The sequence below is a fragment of the Microtus pennsylvanicus genome, chromosome 9, assembly GCF_037038515.1.
Source record: "Microtus pennsylvanicus isolate mMicPen1 chromosome 9, mMicPen1.hap1, whole genome shotgun sequence".
Taxonomy (NCBI): domain Eukaryota; kingdom Metazoa; phylum Chordata; class Mammalia; order Rodentia; family Cricetidae; genus Microtus; species Microtus pennsylvanicus.
The window spans coordinates 39733594-39753372 of record NC_134587.1 but is presented as its reverse complement, the minus strand read 5'-3'; the positions used below and the strand labels follow the sequence as shown (position 1 = coordinate 39753372).

Below are 19779 nucleotides of genomic sequence, written 5' to 3'. Positions count from 1 at the left end.
GCTATGGGGCAAGCATTACCTGGCCCTTTTACCCCCAACTTTTGGACCCCTGGTATGGAGAAAAGGTCTATAATGAGTCCTAGCACCGAGGTCTTGTCAGTTCTGGCGCCCAACAAGGCAGGTCTTAACTTAGATCTGACATCCTAGGCCCATCATCTACCAAGGTAGAATGCTAGAAAGCCCAGGGCCTCCGACAAGGGGCACGCAGGGTTAGAATGAGGAATGGACCACATGAAGACCTTTCCCCCAAAGGAAGCAGGCTGTGGCAGCCCAGGCTATCCTGGACACAGAAGGTTGCAGCTACACGTCAGGCTGAGCAAGCCATATGGCTCCCAGGTACCGGCTGAGATTTTGGCGTCTTTAGAGCCAAGGAGGATAATTCCTGGTGAGAGGCCAATAGGGCTCATCTGCTCCCACCTGGGTCCAACCACAGACGTGCATTCTGGAATCTCCCCAAACCCAGATTCTCTGCTGCCAAGCCGAGATTTCGGGCTCCTTGCAGGCCCCTGCCTGGAGTCCTGCTGGCCAAGCTTTTCTTGGTGCAAGGAACCCATGTTCAGACCCAAAGACTTGTGCTTTGAGGGTGCTGCTATTTGTGACCCTTCACTCTACATAGCCCAAATGATAGCTAGGGCGATCACTCGTATCTGGACCCCACTAGACATCTCCCTTCCAGCACGGCCCCTTTAAGTACCACCCTACTGATTACCACTGGGGGCAGCACTGAGCAGCCAGGCCAGGATCAGAGCTGCTGCCTCCAAGCTTCTGCCGGTACCGGCTACATAGCCGGGTCAGGTACACACCGGAACCGATTTGGGTTATGCAGCCTACCTGGGCTCAGCTCATGAAGAAATAACCAGGTAAGAGGTCAAGCCAAACCGTCCAGCATGTGGAGCTGTTGGCACGGGAGGGGGCTGCACGGAAGGATGAGTCCCCGCCCCCAAGCAACGCAGACTAGGTCCTAGCGATGGCTGCTCCGGGACAGGCCAGAAAAGGATTGCTGTGTGGGAAGGGTCTTCAAAATACCTAGGATACAAAAGCAAACCGTACCCCCATCCCACAGAGAGCCGGTATCACAGCGCCCAGCTCCTGACAGCTGCAGCCAGCAAAGCGTGCTGTCACCTTCCTGGGGCGGAGCCTCAGACCCTGTCATCTAGCCCAAACTCTGACCTGGCATGGAGTTTAGAATGAAAGGGGTCCGAATAGGGTCGGCATGAACCTGGGTTTGGAACTAGCCTTGGTACTTAATGAGCCCTGGCTCCAAAAAAGCAGCCCCTCTATCAGAAAGCCCCTTATATACCTGGGACTATAAACTGACCCTGAAAGGCCCATCCACATACAAGTCTTGCCAGGCCCCAACACACTCTCAGCTTACTCTGGAGCAGATGTCCTGGGAGTAGGTGCCTTATGGGGGGAGGGGGTGTCATCACCTTCTGAAACCCTCTTTCTCCAGCCAGTTCCAGGCCCTGGGGACCACAAACACTGGTGGCCCACATCTGAACATTAGCCTAGATCCTTTCCAGTCCATAGCTCCAGGGATGAACAACCACACGTTTCCATGGAGCTTTCCAAAGCCAGAGTGGGGAGGAATCTGTCCTGGGGAGGGGCTCCCTCCCTTTCCTCTGCTTTCCCACCCTCCCCTCTGCCTGCCTCCTAGCTGACAGCCTCCTGCCTTTGGTACCTAGTGGTAGTTTGCAGCTCAGGGAAATGACACTATGAGCTTGTGGCTCACATGGCCCCCACGTGGTTCTGCAGCCTAGACCTGGCTTCAGGAATGCCAAGCACACAATGGGGGTGGGGGGTCATTGCAATTATGGAAAACAGGAGAGGTTCTCTCGCTCTGTAGCCTTCTCTGCCCTAACAAGCTTGGTGGGTTTCATCCATGGAACTGGGATCAGAGATTTATGCAAAAAGAAAAGATATTTGAGACCCAAGAAAACTCTTTGGGGTTATTCTTCCGCCTAGGACCTCATTAAGTTGAGAGAACATAGGCTTAGGTAAAAAGGACTGTTCCAAGTGCCAGATCACTTTCAGTGCTAGGAGAGGAGACCACTGTCTCACCTGGGACTCTGACTGTCAGAGGGGTACCTCTGCGGTGCTGGTGGGAGGCGGCTATAGTCTCACCTTAAGGAAATCTAAAAGCCCACCATTCCAGCTGTAGGCACCAGAGGGCAGTAATACAGTCACATATTCCCCCATTGATCTACCCAAGCCTAGCTAGCGGACCCTAGTATAGGGAGAGACTCAGGAGTTCCTGCTGCACGGAGAACGGTGGGTTCACTGTAAGCTAAATTCCTGGCATATCTGCCCCGCAGGCTGAATGGCCTGTGAGGTTTCTCCTGCAGGTACTTCTAATATAGGTATGGAGCCAGCACCAGAAACCCGGACCAAGACCTGCAGCCAGGGCTGCTCCATCCCCTATGCCCCAGGTAAGCCGGCCCAGCACGTGGGGTGGGGTGGGGGTAAAGGGTCTGGGGTGCAAAGGAGGCTGCCCTGACTGGTATCTCCTCCCAGGGCAAAATCCCCGAAAGGCCGAGTGACTGAAACTGCTAGCCTGGGGACGTCTTTTAAGATGACCCGCACGGACCCGCCGGACTTGCTGGTGTCGACCGTGTACCAGGACATCAAGGTGGTGGCCCCAGGGCTCACATCCAAAAGCCAACCATGTGAGCGATCCGTGCCCCGGCCAGCTGCGCCCGCGCCTTTCAACAAGCGCCACTGCCGTAGTTTCGACTTCTTAGAGGCACTAGACGAACCCACCATGGAGACACACCCAGAGCCGCCACCTCCCGAGCCCGCGCCACCGCGCGCCCGGCCCCGAGACAGCGAGCCGCGGCGCCGCACCCGTTCCAAGAGCGCGCCCCGTGGGCCCCATGGCCTGGCGCCTGCTCCAGCTTCGCCGCCAGTACTGCAGCGCAGAGGCCGGGAGACCCAGCGTTCGGTGCGGTTGGAGGGGTCGCCGCACAAGGAGCCCTCGTACCCTGCGCTACGGGCTCTCGCCAATGAGCTGCACCCCATCAAGCTCCAGCCTCAGCGTGGCGGCCCCGGACGCATCGCACCTCTATGCGCCACCCCAGGCCGCTGTGCACCACCCGAACCACCCACAGGACCCGTCCCCCATGTCCGCTGCCGTTTGGACATCAAGCCTGACGAGGCAGTGCTGCAGCACGCCGCCCGAAGCTCGCGATCTTGCGCGCCCAGCGAGGCGGCGCCCTGGGCTCGCACCGTCCCACAGTTCCATGGCCTCACAATTCCAGGCCCCCGCCATGTGACCCTGTCACGCACTCCCACCCCTAGTGACTTGTACTGTACTGATCCCAGAGCAGTGTACTGCGACGGGCCGTTGCCTGGGTCCCGGGACTATTTGGAGCACCGCAGCCAAACCTTTGCAACGCCCCCAGGTCCCACCCAATTTTTCTACACCGAGGAACCTGAGGGCTACACAGGCAGTTTTACCACAAGCCCAGGCCTTCCCTTTGATGGCTACTGCTCCAGGCCCTACTTGACCGAAGAAGCCCCCAGACCCAGTCCAAGGCGTGGGGGCGGCTACTATGCTGGGGAAGTACGCACCTTCCCGATCCAGGAGCCCCCTTCCCGTTCCTACTACGGGGAGGCTCCTCGAGCCTACGGAATGCCTTTCGTCCCCCGGTATGTCCCAGAAGAGTCCCGGGCACACCCCAGTGCCCGCACCTTCTACACAGAGGACTATGGGAGGTTCCGTGAACGCGACATAATGGCTCGCACTTACCCGCATCCCCGCAGCAGTCCAGCCTGGGCTGATTGGGGCCCGAGGCCTTACCGCACCCTTCAGGTGGTGCCTCCTCCCGCCCCTGGACCACTGTTGGCCTCGTGGCACGGTGGCACCGGCACAAGCCCGCCCCGGCTGGTGACCGATAGCCGCCACTACTCTCGATCCTGGGACAACATCCTGGCTCCTGGTCCTCGTCGTGAAGACCCTCTAGGACGCGGCCGCAGCTATGAGAATCTGCTGGGACGCGAGGTTCGGGATACACGGGGTTCATCCCCGGAAGGCCGGCGTCCACCAGTAGTAGTGAACCTATCCACCTCACCCAGACGCTATGCAGCACTGTCGCTGTCCGAGACATCACTTACAGAAAAGGGCCGTGGTGGGGAAAGCCTGGGCCGCAACTGGTACATCACGCCGGAGATCACCATCACGGACAATGACCTGCGCTCAGTAGAGCGCCCGACCACCAGGGGCTGGGAACTGCCTGGAGGCCGACAGCGGCAGCCAGCACCCAAGGTCCCTGAGGGCCCTGCCTCCAGCCGCCAGCGCAGCCTCGAGCAGCTGGACGAGCTCATCACCGACCTGGTCATCGACTCACGGCCACCAGGCCAGGCCCCAGAGCCTGCCACCGAAGGTTTAGGCCGCCAACTGCGCCGCCTGCTGGACTCACGGTCTGCGGGCCCTGGAGGAGCAACCGCGCTGGCTCCGTCGCGCTCACCCCCGGCCTCGGCTGGCAGCACCGAGGAGCCCACTGGCTCAGGGGAGGCAGCCGACGCTTCCCCGGAGCCCAGCGCCGACGAGGATGACTTAATGACCTGCTCCAACGCGCGCTGTCGGCGGACAGAGACCATGTTCAACGCTTGCCTCTACTTCAAGTCATGCCACAGCTGCTATACCTACTACTGCTCGCGGCTGTGCCGCCGAGAGGACTGGGATGCGCACAAAGCACGTTGCGTGTATGGCCGCGTGGGCAGCGTGTGCCGCCACGTGCTGCAGTTCTGCCGTGACAGCAGCCCAGTGCATCGCGCCTTCTCCCGGATAGCGCGTGTTGGATTCCTGTCGCGCGGCCGTGGTGTGCTGTTCTTGGGCTTCCCAAGCCCGGGCTCTGCCGACAACTTCCTGCGCTTCGGCCTCGAAGGGCTACTGCTATCGCCCACCTACCTATCACTGCGTGAGCTGGCTACACATGCAGCGCCCCTGGGTAGCTATGCACGAGAGTTGGCGGCGGCCGGGAGGCTCTATGAGCCCGCGGAGTGCTTCCTGCTTAGTGTGTCGGTGGCCGTGGGCCCTGGAGCTGCACCCCCTGGAGCCGCTGCCCGTCCAGCGCCACGCAGCCCTGGCCCCACGGTGCGCAAGTTTGCCAAGGTGGCTCTGGCCGCAGGCAGCCCGACGCGGCCTCCTCCTGCGCGTGGTGGAGAGCCAGACATGGAAACGCTGATCCTAACGCCACCTCCAGGCACTGCGGGCCTGGACCAGGAGGGTGAGGCTGGCCGGCGCGCACGTGAAGTGGCCTTCATCCACATCCAGCGTGAACTGCGACTGCGCGGCGTCTTCCTTCGCCATGAGTTCCCACGCGTCTATGAGCAGCTCTGCGAGTTTGTTGAGGCTAACCGGCGCTTCACACCTACCACCATCTATCCCATCGATCGGCGCACTGGCCGCCCCTTCATGTGCATGATCATGGCTGCTTCCGAGCCGCGTGCACTCGACTGGGTAGCCAGCGCCAATCTGCTAGATGACATCATGTGAGCTTTGGGACTATTAGGCCCAGGCTCTGACCAGAGCCCTGCCTACTCTACTCAGGCCCAGCCTGATCCATCAAGACTGCCCCCAGAATCTGGACCAGCTGGTTCAGCGCCCCACTAAGTCCCCAGGAGCCTTCCTTAGTCTTCTACAAAATCTCTGCCCTGAGCTCCACCCACTCCAAACATCTAACTTTGCCTAGGAGCCCACCCCTGCCACACTCCCCGCCGACCTGTTTCCCATCAGCTGCTTCTCTTCCTTCCTGTTTTCAACCAGACCACCCAGATCCTACCTACATCTTGGGCTCTCAAGTCAGCCAGGGGGAGGGGGCTCCCCAAGAGCCCGGTCCTCGCCCTCGGTGCTCCCCGCTGGGAGGTGGGGTGGGCCTGAGGACCGCTGGGCTCTGCCTTCTAGTGGAAGGTTACTACTACACACATCCCATGGGGACAAAGGATATACTTCGTGGGTGCTTGCTATAGCTCGCCAACCCTGGATCCATTCCCTTTCCTCCTAGTCCAGCAGTTAATGTTGACCAAAACCTAAAGTCCTCACTGTAAGCAAGCACTCCCCTAACCCTCCTCCTGTGTCTGGGGTGTGTCAGGTTTCAGAGGCCTGGTTCCTGTGCATCCCTAGGATGTTGAGGCAATGGGCAGGGCGGATGCTACACCCTAACAGTACTGCCTGTCCTGAGGTTCTCTCACCTCTGGTCACCTTGGTCTGGGCCCTTGCAGGACCAGTTAGAATACCGAGGGGTCTTTAGGCCAAGGCCAAGGCTCAAGCATCCAGCCAGAGGGGAACCAGGGAAGGGGAAGCAGAGTGCAGATGGTGTGCTGACCAGAGTTAAAATCTGGCTGGGTGAGGTTTGAGCTCATCCACACCTACTCAACAAGATGGCCCTAAAAAATCCACTTTCCAGAGAAGATGGAAGCGCAGGCCTTAATCTCCCAGGGAGGTGGGAAGTGTGGGCTGATGAATTAGCAGGGGACCCTTCATAGAGCAACACTTACCTGCCAACTGATTTGGGAATAAGGAACAGGGACTGTCCCTAACTAGGGACTGGTTGGGGTGCAGAGTAGTGAGCCACCCGGTGTGGGAGCCGATAGGGAGCCGGTGCTGAGGCTTAACATGAGTCCAACCTATGCACAAAAGTGCCACATACTCGCCCTGGCTGAACTCCAAGCTGAGAGTAGAAGCCAAAGCCTGATGTGTAATGGAGACTGTAAGCCTAGGCAGCCCTGGGCCCCTTGTCGGACCTCTGCAGCCTAACTGCACCCGGATCTGAGCCCAGGGCTCCCTGGAGGGTGTGACCCAGAGAGGCTTGAGACCAGAAGCTGGACAAGTACTCTCTATAACCCCGAAGCCCCTTCGTAGGTAAGGGAGGTCCAGCGCGAGAGCCTGGGACAACTCCCTGTGCGCGCAGTGTGCGCATGCGTCACTATCCCCCACCCCGTAGCCTGCTCTGTGTCCCCGGAACAGCCCAGAGCTCCCACCTTCGCCTGTGTCTTAGCACCTGCCCCATGCCGCCCTTGCAACACTTGCTGCCGCACCGCCTGCCGCCCTCCCCAGGGGCTCCACATTCCTTCCTGCGGCAGGCTGGTAAGAACGCCCCTGGCAAGAATTCGTCCATTTCCAAAGGGCAAATGCTTTCGAACGAAGTAAAATAGAACTTGAATGTAGCTGCTGCTAACTCTGTGGTGGTGGTGGTGGTGGTGGTGGTGGTGGTGGTGGTGGTGGTGGTGGTGGTGGTGGTGGTGGTGGTGGTGGTGGTGGTGGTGGTGGTGGTGGTGGTGGTGATGGTGGTGAGCGTCTGGGGCGTAGAAGTTTGGCAACGGGAAACCTTGGACCTGAGGTTATTGTGGAGGGGGAAGCCGGACGGGAGAGAGGTCCTCCGGCTTACGGATGTTGGGGAAAAGAAGACTTCTGATTTAATGGTTTATGCTAGGAAACTGAAGCCCTAAGACCCAGGAGTGGAGCCGGGATGCGTCAGTGCATCCTCTTTTGCTGCCCCACCTCCAGCAACTTGACTTACAGCATCACTGATTTCCCTAGATCGCAGCTCCTTTAACAGCGACTCAAGATCTCAAAGCTGCAAAGAACTGGGTTGCAATTGGCTAATCCGTGCCTCAGACCAGAAATACAACTGGCTGAGGCTCTGGGCCTCGGGAAACATCCCCTCACGGGATTGGCCGGGGATGCCAAAGGGCCCGCCTCCCGCACGCTAAGGCCTCGGTCGGGCTGGGAAAGGGGTTCTGGGGTCCTGAGGCCAAGCGCTCCGGGGAACATGGCGGCGGACCTCGCTCAGATTCCTGATGTGGACATCGACTCAGATGGCGTCTTCAAGTACGTGCTGATTCGAGTCCACTTAGCATCGCCCTCCGAGGATCCGACGAAGGAGTGCAAGGAAATCGTGCGTGGATACAAATGGGCAGAGTACCACGGTGAGGGCGGGGCCTCTGTGCCTGTGGGGTGGGACGAAGGTTAGGGGCGGGGCCTGAACCTTGCAGCTGCTGGTGGCGGAGCTGTGAATGCTAATGTACTGTGCCTTGTACTAACACTTAGCCAGGCTGACCTAGAAAAGTCGGGGTTTGGGGCAGAAAGGAGTGCGAGGCCGGACCCTTTTTAGTCCCCTCTCCCTCTTCGAAAGTATCTTCCGTTCATCCTTGTGCCTGCGGGGGAGGGGCTCATCTCCACTGGGAAAAAGACCACCAAGACCTGGAGCTTCAAACCCCTATATCCAGCCCTAGAATCCATTATGGGGCCAACAATGGCGACTAGGGCATATCCTAAGGCCCCTCTCCCCACTCCAGCGGATATTTATGACAAAGTGTCAGGCGAGCTGCAAAAGAATGGCTATGATTGTGAGTGCCTAGGCGGCGGACGCATCTCCCATCAAAGCCAGGACAGGAAGATACACGTGTATGGCTACTCTATGGTGAGCTCCGGTCCCCAGTCCCTTAGGCCAGACTGACCTTGTGAGCGCGACTCCCCTACCTGCTACTCAGACCACCTCTGGGACTCACAAGGTTGAAGCTACAGAACCCTTCAAGGCTGTGACTTCTTTTCCCCACATTTCCCATATGACATCAGGGTGGTTGAAAACCACCTGCCTTGGGCTGTACTCCCTCATTGTAGAGCCTTCTGGGTCTGTGTCCTGGCTCTTTGGGGGCGGAGAGGCTTGGGGCAGTCAGTGCTGGGATCAAACTCAAAGCCCTGGCCATCTCCATCTCTTTCCATAAAGACCACACTGAAGCCTCAGGCATCACTTACCCAGCCCATTCTGTTCCCAGCATGGTTAGGATGGTAGGGTTTGGTTACTTTTCCCCTGCCTGCTATTAGTGTGCCTGCTGGGTGGACTCAGAAAACAAAAGACCAGGCAGACTAGTGGTCATCTTCTCTCTAGGGTTATGGTCGTGCCCAGCACTCGGTTTCAACTGAGAAGATCAAAGCCAAGTATCCTGATTATGAGGTCACCTGGGCTGACGATGGCTACTGAGGCCCTGCTCCCCAGCAACTAAGTCAGGACTCTGCTCTTGCTGTGTCGTCTCTTGAAGGACTGGCCCCGTGCTTTCCTTTTGTACTTTTGGCAACATGCCACCTGCCAGGCCTCGGAAGCCAGAACAGTCTGGTCCATAGGAATTAAAAGCTTTGATAAGCCTGCTAGTCCCTGACTTGTGTCTTAGCTTTGCTACCTTTGGGTTGCCCCAGGATATACCTGCTCAGCTCAGGAGGCCCTGGGGACTGTTGATGCATACTCAGCCTTTTGGATTCAGGTAAGGGGCCCCTGAGTTGCTGCCATTTATGGCTTGATTGCTCCTCCATGAAGCTGCTATCCCCAAGGACATCTGAAAAGAGGCCCCACAAGATCTTGCACAAGAAGTCAATTCCTGGGGTGCCCACAGGTGCCCCCTTCCTGTAGTTCTAGGAATACCAACAGGAAAGGGTCCTGGCACCACTCTCCTGGCCAGCTGATAGGCTGGCTGCATTGTCCGTCTGTTCTCAGTCCCAGCCTGATACCTCTGAGTATCAGCAGGGAAGAATCACGGTGCCCACAACCTTTAAGACCCTGCGGCTGCACGCTAACTACCTATGTCTTACTCACTCAGGATTTCTGACCTCGTATGTGTCTAAGTCCCTGGACCATTCACACCCCATGAGCCTAAGTCTCTGTACCAACGCCACCTCACTGAACAGGATAGGGACAAACTTAATCCCTGCTCTAAGAAGTCCCAATGCACAGTGTGCCTTTATAGTGGGTACTAGGGAAAGCCAGGGCTGGGGGATCCCTTACCACGCACTTGGGCCAGCCTTTGTTAGCTCATGATGTCCCTGTAGACTGCGAGTAGACCTTACTGAGATACCCTTGTATAGGCCAGCAGACAGGCTCAGGTGAGACAAGCCCCGAGGTCACAGTAAAATAAGTCGTAGGCAGAGCCTAGCTCCATATGACAAGCTCTTCAAAACTCCGACATCCCTCCTGCCTCAACTGTGGGAAAATGAGCATTTGTGTTCATCAAGACTTTCCTATCGTGGGCCACCTAGCACATGGCTGCTCGGGACAGGTTCTAAAGGCGAACAGGAGGCTCAAGATGGAGCTTGGTTGGTTGGAGTGCTTGCCTGGTATACACGAAATCCCCATGTCCAGTCTGGAGTACTGCATAAGCTAAGTGTGGCAAAGACATCTTTAATCTTAGTACTTGAGAGGTGGAGGCAGGGGGATCAGAAGTTATCCCCATAGTGAGTTCAGGGCAGCCTGGGTCACATGAGACCTTGTCACATATGCACGCGCAGATACACACACACCAGAATAGTGGGCAGGGTGACACAGCTTGAGTTGCAGGTGGTATCCTGACATGGGACTTGTTCTGGTCCACAGAGGCAGGCTGTCGATGCTGGACTTATCCTGCTCTGAGCCCCTGAGCACAGAGTGAAGGAAGCCATTGAGTAGACCGCCCTGACATCCTTGGTCCGCACCAGGGCGGGGCTGAAGGCCTCATCTGAGAATCTTAGAGCCTTGCAAGTGGGGTCCCCAACCTCTCCACATTCCAATAGAAGCTTCCAGTGGGAAGGGCAGGGCAGGGCTGGGTGGATGCACAGGATGCTCATGACCTGACCTTTGGTCAGAAAGCCAAGCAGGGCCCCCTTCTAGAGATACTTTTACAGCCGATGCTCGGCCTGTCATCACTGGATGCGACCCAGCTGAGGGGCTGCAGGTATAAAGGAGCTGAGCCCTTTCCACTGAGAGCTAAGTCAGCCTGTGAGGCCACTGTAGACTGATCACTGAGTAAAGGCTCCTCTAGGCTACACAGCCTCACTACTACCAGGACATCCTCCCTCCAGCCTGGCCATGCACCTGCCTAGCCACCTCCTTTCAACCGTGGCCCTATTTATGGGTAAGTAAACTACTGTATGGACCCAGTTGGTGTCAGGGCAGATACAGGAACTTGTCAGAAGCGAGTTGTCTACAATGAGGGCATCCAAGACAAGCCAACTGGGCTTGACATTGCCTATGTAAATCTTATCTCGCTGTCCTAGAGGAGAGGCCACGGGCCATCATAGGTGACCATCTACCCAGCTCACTGAGAGCCTTTGCCTGCTACTTTCCCATTGTGGAACATGTGGAAGTTCCTTGGTCATCTTCAGTGTGTCTTTGTTTGGTTTGGTTTGGTTTGGTTTTTTGAGACAGAGTTTCTCTGTGTTACAGTCCTAGTTGTCCTGGAACAAACTCTTGTAGACCAGGCTGGCCTCGAACTCACAGAGATCCGCCTGCCTCTGCCTCCCGAGTGCTGAGATTAAAGGCGTGCGCCAACTGCCCAGCTCAGTATGTCTTTTGGGGGAGTAGGGAGACCCTACTTACTGGAAACACTTCTAATTCCTAGTTATGTGGGCTCCTGTGCCTTCCATATGGGGTGTTTCTTGTTAAGAGCCGTTTCCCCTCTCTGGCATGCAGGGGCTCTGTGGGACTAGGAAGGGGAATGCATTTTGTCTGCTTTTGATGTAGAGCCTCAGTGGCAGTTCTTGGCAGATGCCAGGTTCCTCTCTATGTGATCTCGCAGGGCTTAACACTGAAGTCAGTCGGGTCTGGGGTTGCCACTCGTGGCTGTAAATGTCTTTACAGAAGGTAAAGACATTTGCTGTCAAGCCTGATGGCGTTTGTGCAATCCCTGGGCCCCGCATGGTGGAAGGAAATAAATGGTTCCCACCTCAGTTGTCCTTTGACCTCCACACCTGTTGCATAGCACATACATGTACACACATACATACATACATACCTATATGTGTGTTTAAAAAAATAAAAGCAGCCAGTCCCCTTGCCCTCCGCTCACTTGGTTCTTACTCTGCCAGCTGCGCAGTCCCTAGGCAAGACCTGGGTCCCCGGCCACTGCAGAAGTCCTGTCGAAGCCGTATGCAACTTTGTGTGTGACTGCGGAGACTGTTCAGATGAAGCCCAGTGTGGTGAGCTGGTCGGGTGGGAGTGGCAAGGAGTGGCGGTGTGAAGGCAGACCGCTGAGCACTCATTCTCGTAGGTTTCCACGGTGCCTCCACCTTCCCGAGTAGCCCTTTCTCCTGCAGCTTCGAGCAGGACTCTTGTGGCTGGCAGGATATCAGCACCTCCGGCTACAGCTGGCTTCGAGACCGGGCAGGAGCAGTGCTGGGTGGTCCTGGGCCTCGTTCTGACCACACACAGGGCACTGACTTGGGTAACACCTAGGGAATCCCTGTGCATGCACCCTGTTCTCCCAGCTTGGCTTCCTGTCTGGCCACCTAACCTCTCACCTTGGGCCAGGCTGGTACATGGCTGTGGGAACCCACCATGGGAAGGAGGCGGCCACTGCCACTCTGCGCTCCCCTGTCATGCGTGAGGCAGCCCCTACCTGTGAACTGAGGCTCTGGTACCACACAGCTTCTCGAGGTGCGTGCTGTGGCTGGGCGAGGAAGCGGGGCTACAGAAACAGGAGGATACTCCAGGATGAGGGCTGGGGTACAGCTGGTGGGCGGGAGGGAGGCACCGGGGGTTGAAGACGCCCCAGGACCACTCAGAAACACTGCAGATGCTGCTGAGCTGCGACTGGAGCTGATTCATGGTGTGGAGACACTGACCCTGTGGCAGAGCTCAGGACCCTGGGGTCCTGGTTGGCAGCGGCTGGCAGTGAACACTGGCCGTGTCCAGGGTGACTTCAAAGTAAGCTGGGTGGTCTTCTAGGCTGGGGACCATGGGGAGGTTCTGGGCACTGGCCTAGGTCCTAAGGACCCTTTTCCTCTCTCCAGGTGACATTTTCTGCCACCCGAAATGCCACACACAGGGGTGCCGTGGCCTTGGATGATGTGGAGTTCCGGGACTGTGGGCTGCCTGGTAAGACTGTAGCTCACCCTGTCCAAAGCTGGGAGACCCTCACTGCCCACCTCCCTGAGGCCACAGTGGCCTAACTATCTTCCACCCCAGTCCCTCAGGCCAGCTGCCCCCTGGGACAGCACCACTGCCAGAACAAGGCCTGTGTGGAGCCCCACCAGCTGTGTGACGGCGAAGACAACTGTGGGGACAGATCTGACGAAGACCCGCTCATCTGCAGTGAGGCTGGGGCCATCCTGGGCCGGGCAGGGTGAGGGACTACAGAATGAGACGGGGAGGCTAGACCTTGATCTCTGAGTCCTTCAAAAACCACTGGGGCTAGTCCAGGAAAGCAGACATGGGCATAGCCATTCCGGATGGGACAGCCAGTGTCTCCCTGGAACCAGGGCCGTCTGACGACATAAAGTCCTGCTCAGTGGCCCTGATAATGCCTCGACCCCACTCCTTAGGCCACCACATGGCCACTGACTTTGAGACGGGCCTGGGACCATGGAACCAGTTGGAGAACTGGACCCGGAACTGCAGTGCTGGCAGCGTGGTGAGCCCTGCCTGGCCCCACCGAGATCACAGCCAGAACAGTGCATATGGTGAGGTCTCCAAGGGACCCTGGACATGGCCCTGTCCATCCATCTCTCTCCCAGTGACCCTGGCCCACATTGCCCTCTCTCACAGGGTTCTTCCTAGTCTCTGAGGCCAAGCCTGGCACCGCTGCCGTCCTCTTTAGCCCTGAGTTCCAAGCCTCAGTCCCCTACAACTGCTCGGTAAGATGGGTGTGCGAAACAATAAGAGACACATGGGGTTGCCCTTCCTGGTTGTTGTTTTTTTTTTTTTTTTTGTTTGTTTTTTCGAGACAGGGTTTCTCTGTGGTTTTGGAGCCTGTCCTGGAACTAGCTCTTGTAGACTAGGCTGGTCTAGAACTCACAAAGATCCGCCTGCCTCTGCCTCCCAAGTGCTGGGATTAAAGGCGTGCGCCACCACCACCTGGCTTGCCCTTCCTGGTTGTTTAGATGCCAGAGGGCCCTGGCAACCAGAGATGTCTTCTCTTTCAGCTCACCTTCTATTACTACCTGCATGGATCTGAGGCCAGCCGCTTGCAGCTGTTCCTGCAGGCACAGGGGCTCAACGCCACCCAGGCTCCTGTCCTCCTGCGGAGCCACCGTGGAGAGCTGGGGACGGCCTGGGTCAGAGACCGGGTTGACATTCAGAGTGCCCACCCATTCCGAGTGAGGCTGGGATCGGGGGTGGGATCCAGGGAACCCTGCTAGAGCATGCGCAGAACATGGCATGCCTTGTCGTCACTCTTGAGGGCTGCTCAGTGGGAGAGTTTGAGAGTGTCTGGCAGTGAACAGTGCAGGGGTGTGGGGGAGGGGCATATAAGAAGGAAGACAGGACAGAATAATGTTTGGCCCTCCCTGAGCCCTCCCTGTCCTCAGATCCTCCTAGCTGGGGAGACTGGTCCAGGAGGCATTGTGGGCTTGGATGACCTCATCATATCCAACTACTGCAGACTTGCTCCCGGTGATATGCCCAAGGCCCTCCCCAGGCCTGCCCAGGTAAAGCCAGATCCTCACTCACTCCAGCCCGACCCCAGTCCTACTCCAGTGTCCACTCTGCAGTCATCATGCTCTGTCCCCAGACGTCCATCAGGCTGCCCCAGAACGCCTGCGAGCCAGGGCATCTCTCCTGTGGAGAGCTGTGTGTGCCCCCGGAGCAGCTCTGTGATTTCCAGCAGCAGTGCGCCGAGGGCGAGGATGAGTGGAAGTGTGGTGAGGCCGGGCAGAGCCTGGGTTCCATGTGTGCAGGGGGCCCGGGCAGGCCAGGGATCTGGGCTTTGCTGCCTTCCAGAGCAGGCTACTGTTGTTGCAGGCACCACAGACTTTGAGTCTGCCTCTGCCGGGGGCTGGGAGGACATCAGTATAGGAAAGCTGCAGTGGCAACGGGTTGAAGTCCAGAACAGGAAGCCTGCCAGGGATGCCAACTGGGATGTTCCTGGTAAGGCCACTTTCCCACAGGAGCCCCCTCTTGGAGAGTGTGTGTAAGACAGGGATACCAGAGCAGTGCAGGGTACCTTGTTCTTCCCATAGGGCACTTCCTGTCTCTGCAGAAGGCCTGGGGGCAGCTAAGATCTGAGGCCCGGACTCTCACACCTGCCCTGGGCCCCTCTGGTCCTCGCTGTGAACTCCACATGGCTTACTGTTTTCACAGTCATCCCCAAGGTACTATATGCCTTTTGGCCCCGGAGGCCACCTGCATGTGGACAGGGTCTGAGGATCACCCACCCACACAAACTCCCTTGGTCAGGTTTCTTGGCACTGGTTGTAGTACAGAATGGCTTCCGGGAGCTGGTGTGGCAGGCCCCAAGCAGCAGCAGCAGGGGATGGACGGTGGAGAAGGTTCTTCTTGGGGCACGCCATCGACCATTCCAGGTGAGGACAGCAATCCAGGATGGGGAATCTATAATGAGCCTGCCCCTAGCTTACAGTCCTTTCCCTCTACCTGCTCAAAGCTGGAGTTCGTCAGTCTGGTGGACTTGGATGGCCCTGGCCAGCAGAGGGCTGGGGTGGATAATGTGACCCTGAGAGACTGCGACCCCACAGTGACCACTAAGAGTGACCAAGGTCTCTCCTGCCCACCTCCCATCTCTACCCAGTCAATCTCTAATCCTTATCACAGTGGGAATGGGGGCCAGGGGTGGGGTGCTGACCTCACCCCACCCCACCCCACTCCCAGAGGTCTCCTGTAACTTTGAACGGGACTCATGCAGCTGGCACACAAGCCACCTCACAGATGCCCACTGGCACCGTGTAAGAAGCCATGGCTCTGAGTACGACCACACCACTGGCCAAGGTAGGGGAGTTCCCGTGGTTCTCTGAGGCCTGGGAGGGGAGCGCAAACTGGGAGAGCATTTCTGAAGCTCAGCTTTCCATCCCTTGTAGGTTTCTTCATGTTCCTGGATCCCACAGACCCACCTGCTCGTGGACAAGGTGCTCTCTTGCTTACAAGACCCCAGGTGCCGCTTGCCCCCAAGGAATGTCTCAGCTTCTGGTACCATCTGTATGGGCCCCAGATTGGTGAGTCTGAGCTGTTAGACCCTCTGCATGTACCTGGCGCCCACTGCACCCTGAGGCACCAGGAGTTGGGGTCTGTTCCCCTTTAAACTCCACTCCTCTTCAGGGACACTGCGCCTGGCCATGAGGAAGGATGGGGAGGAAGACACACTACTGTGGTCCAGGTTGGGCACCCATGGCAACCGCTGGCACCAGGCTTGGGTCACTCTTCACCACCAGCTAGAGGCTAGAACCAAGTACCAGGTGAGGGTGAGCTTGGCACTTGGTAGATGGTGTAGGGTTGGCCCCCGCCAATTACCACTCTCTACCCTCAGCTGCTGTTTGAAGGCCTCCGGGATGGCTACCATGGCACAATGGCCCTGGATGACATAGCTGTGCGGCCAGGCCCCTGCTGGGCCCCCAAGAGCTGTTCCTTTGAAGACTCTGACTGCGGCTTCTCTCCAGGGGGCTTAGGGCTGTGGAAGCGCCAGAGTAATGCCTCAGGCCATGCTCCTTGGGGTCCTTGGATAGACCATACCACAGAAACAGCCCAAGGTACTGCTCTGGCTGGGATGGGGGTACAAAGGGCTGGCCAGGGGAAAGCAAGCTGATGCTGGTCTCCCTTCCCCCAGGGTACTACATGATGGTGGACACCAGTCCAAATGTACTGCCCAAGGGTCATGTGGCCTCTCTGACCTCAGAGGAGCACCAGCCCCTGACCCAGCCTGCCTGCCTAACCTTCTGGTACCATTTTAGCCTTCATAACCCAGGTGAGAGGCTACAGAAAAGGGAAGGGCCCGTCCACAACTAGGGAACCCCTAAGGCAGCTAACCTGGCTGGTTCTCGGTGGGTAGGCACCCTGAGGGTCCACGTGGAAGAGGACACAAGGCGTCAGGAGCTCAGCATCAGTGCCCATGGTGGATTTGCCTGGCGTCTGAGCAGTGTGAATGTGCAGGCCGAGCAGGCCTGGAGGGTGAGTGCCTGGGCGGGGGGAGGGAATCTCTGTCATCCTCAAGAGTTGCTAGACCAGCCTGTGTGATCTGTGGCTCGGCACCCTGTAGGTAGTGTTTGAGGCTGTGGCCGCAGGTGTGGAGCATTCCTACATGGCTCTGGATGACCTCCTCCTCCGAGATGGGCCCTGTGCTCAGCCAGGTGAGCAGCTTGCTGTGGCCTGAGTACATATCTATGGCAAAAACAATTCTCTGCGTTTTGCCCCCACCTGGCCCTGCCCCAGGCATGGTGATGCTTACTGGGGCAGCTCTGCTTACCTGTTAGTTCCTTGCAGGGTCCTGTGACTTTGAATCTGGCCTGTGTGGGTGGAGTCACCTGGCTTGGCCCAGCCTAGGTGGGTACAGCTGGGACTGGAGCAGCGGAGCCACCCCATCGCGCTACCCCAGACCCACAGTGGACCATACCCTGGGTACAGAGGCAGGTGCGCACTGGCTGTAGTGGGACCGGGGCTGTGTTCACTCAACGTTCCTCAAGTTAGAGACCATCACGTCAAGTGAGCCAGCACATCCACCCTCTCATTTCCAGGCCACTTTTCTTTCTTTGAAACCAGCGTGCTCGGTCCTGGGGGCCAAGCAGCCTGGCTGCGCAGTGAGCCACTGCCAGCAACCACAGCCTCCTGCCTCCGCTTCTGGTACTACATGGGCTTTCCTGAGCATTTCTGTGAGTGGCTGGGTCCTGGGTGTAGGGGAACTGTGGCTCAGGTTAAGCACAAAGGTATCCTCCAGGAAGCTGAGCTGACCTGCCCTGGTCCCTGCTCTCAGATAAGGGCGAGTTGAGGGTGCTTTTGAGCAGTGCCCGAGGCCAGCTAGCTGTGTGGAGCCAGGGAGGGCGCTTGCGGCACCAGTGGATACGAGCCCAGATCCAAGTGTCCAGCTCTGAGGAGTTCCAGGTGAGTTCCCAGGGCAGCTGTCCTCCCTCCCTCTCCTGTCCCTGCAGATACTCATCAGCTTTCCCTTCCCCATCAGATTGTTTTTGAAGCCACTCTGGGTGGCCAGCCAGCTCTGGGACCCATAGCCCTAGATGATGTGGAGTACTTGGCAGGACAGCACTGCCAGCAGCCTGCACCTAGCCAGGGTAAGCACTGGGCCCAGGATGGCTGAGATGGCTCCGAGTACTGTGCCCAGCTCAGGAAACCAGCTGAACCAGGACTGGGTTCTGTGCTCTCCTGCCTATGCCTCACAGAACCGTACCCATAAGGGGTGGGCTGTACACAGGGGCTGCACCAGCTTTCACTGTCTCCTGGGTGAGAACTGTCTCGAAGGAGCTGCCAGGCTAAGCTGGAGACCACAATGGGAGCTGTGTTTGGCAGTCACTGGCTTCCGTCATGCTGGGACGAAGAGGTGGAGCAGCTCTGCAGTATTGTGCTGACATGAATAAGGGCAAACCTGGAAGCCAGCAAGGGCTGGAGGCATTAGGCAGCCCAGGCTCATTCCTTGCCAGTAGTCCTGGAAACAGAACCCTGACACAAGGACTGGGAGCTGTTTGGAGAACCCAAGTACCCTCTCTGCCCTCAGGTGAAATGGCAGCAGCTGTGTCTGTGCCAGTTGCTGTTGGAGGGGCCCTCCTCTTCTTCGTGTTCCTGGTGCTCCTGGGCCTTGGGGGTTGGCGTTGGCTACAGAAGCGCTTCCCCTTTCATAGGAGTACAGATACAGCATCCTCTGGTTTTGACAACATCCTCTTCAATGCGGTAGGAACCCCCAGATGTGGGCAAGTGGGAGATTCTGTCTCCATGCTCGATGATGGGAAAGCAGTGGTGGGCTGGACTTGAGAAGAGGCACCTTGCCCTACCTGTCCAGGTCCAGGCTGTCTTTCAACGGCAGTTGTCCAATATTCCTCCTTCTTCCTAGGATCAAGTTACCCTCCCAGAATCCATCACCAGCAGCTCTCCAACCAGACAAGGCCTGGCCCCTCATGCCAACTCCCACAGCATTCAGCCCTCAGATGCCTAACCTCCGTTTGGGCCTGGATGTACGGATTGGGTCATGCTTAGTTTCTACAGCTCTTCCTCCATCTGGTGACTTTGCCCTCTGGTGTGATCAAGGGTAGAGGGATCCTTGCACTGTGAATAAATGTTCTTCACCAGTGAGAGCAACCCAAGCTTTCAGACTGCATTTCATATACACTGTACTTGGCATGATATATCATGGCCACCAGGGTTCAAGACCAGAGACAAAATTCAGGGAGTGGATGTGGAACCCCCTCATTGCTTTTGGTGCAGCTCAGAAATTACAGGATTCACCACCCTAGCCAGCAAGGAATGGGCTCTGCTTCTAACTTACCAGATGATTTTGTGCCGTGATGATGGGATCACCCCATAGATGCAGGAAAATGGACATGGTGCCGTGAAACTGGTATGGTGAGAAATGCCACCTCAGATAAAGGCCTGGACAGCCCTTGGGCTGCAAGTGGTGGCGCTGAGGTCAGTGGGTATGGCCATCATGTCTTACAGCAGGATTGGACTAAAGACGTGAGAAGAGATCTTGGGCTGCCACCCTGGCCCAGGATCCTGGTGATGTGCTGGTGACACACCTGTTCCAGGAACGGTTTCTGAAGTGCCATCTTCCACATAAACCCTCAGCTGTGGCCTCACTGAGGACTGAGGGCCCTGAGGGAAGGGGCATAGACACCCACACCCCAGCAATCAGGAGCTCCTTTCCTGTCCAAGGAAACCTGTCCTTGCCACAGATACCGTTATGTTCCAAGCTAGGCTTCTGTCTGTCCAAAACCCAGCTCCATGGGAAAGAGGTGGTGGGACATGGTGCGAGCGACATGGTACCACCCTGTATCTTCAGGTATCACAGAGCTGACTGATGCCCACTTCTCTGAGCAGACAGGGTCCCTGTGAGGTATCTACCACGAAGGATGCCTGCTTTTATCCCCTA

At 57.4% G+C, this 19779-nt stretch overlaps 3 protein-coding genes across 8 annotated transcripts; all 3 read left to right on the top strand.

The window, feature by feature from the left end:
• Nucleotides 1–5: 5 nt before the first annotated feature.
• On the top strand, nt 6–7178 carry Ajm1 (apical junction component 1 homolog). Its single transcript, XM_075985426.1, has 3 exons — nt 6–860; nt 2316–2429; nt 2515–7178. Exon 3 carries the CDS (start codon nt 2573–2575, stop codon nt 5495–5497), a length of 2925 nt encoding a protein of 974 aa, XP_075841541.1. The 5' UTR covers nt 6–860; nt 2316–2429; nt 2515–2572; the 3' UTR covers nt 5498–7178.
• Nucleotides 7179–7619: 441 nt separating this feature from the next.
• On the top strand, nt 7620–9159 carry Phpt1 (phosphohistidine phosphatase 1). Its single transcript, XM_075985429.1, has 3 exons — nt 7620–7929; nt 8299–8423; nt 8892–9159. Exons 1-3 carry the CDS (start codon nt 7773–7775, stop codon nt 8982–8984), a joined length of 375 nt encoding a protein of 124 aa, XP_075841544.1. The 5' UTR covers nt 7620–7772; the 3' UTR covers nt 8985–9159.
• Mamdc4 (MAM domain containing 4) lies at nt 9135–19733 on the top strand. Of its 6 annotated transcripts, XM_075985421.1 has the most exons (29): nt 9255–10881; nt 11834–11944; nt 12016–12189; nt 12276–12401; nt 12541–12671; nt 12758–12842; nt 12933–13058; nt 13289–13426; nt 13512–13600; nt 13889–14062; nt 14273–14392; nt 14476–14605; nt 14706–14831; nt 14924–15055; nt 15141–15265; nt 15346–15457; nt 15570–15686; nt 15776–15910; nt 16014–16150; nt 16222–16441; nt 16519–16656; nt 16741–16859; nt 16948–17038; nt 17172–17318; nt 17423–17557; nt 17659–17786; nt 17863–17971; nt 18412–18584; nt 18745–19733. In XM_075985421.1, exons 1-29 carry the CDS (start codon nt 10836–10838, stop codon nt 18844–18846), a joined length of 3696 nt encoding a protein of 1231 aa, XP_075841536.1. In that variant the 5' UTR covers nt 9255–10835; the 3' UTR covers nt 18847–19733. The 6 variants fall into 6 exon arrangements, with proteins under 6 accessions (XP_075841537.1, XP_075841536.1, XP_075841535.1 ...); XM_075985420.1 differs by having other exon boundaries at nt 14273–14831; XM_075985425.1 differs by having other exon boundaries at nt 9255–12189; nt 12933–13089.
• Nucleotides 19734–19779: the final 46 nt, after the last annotated feature.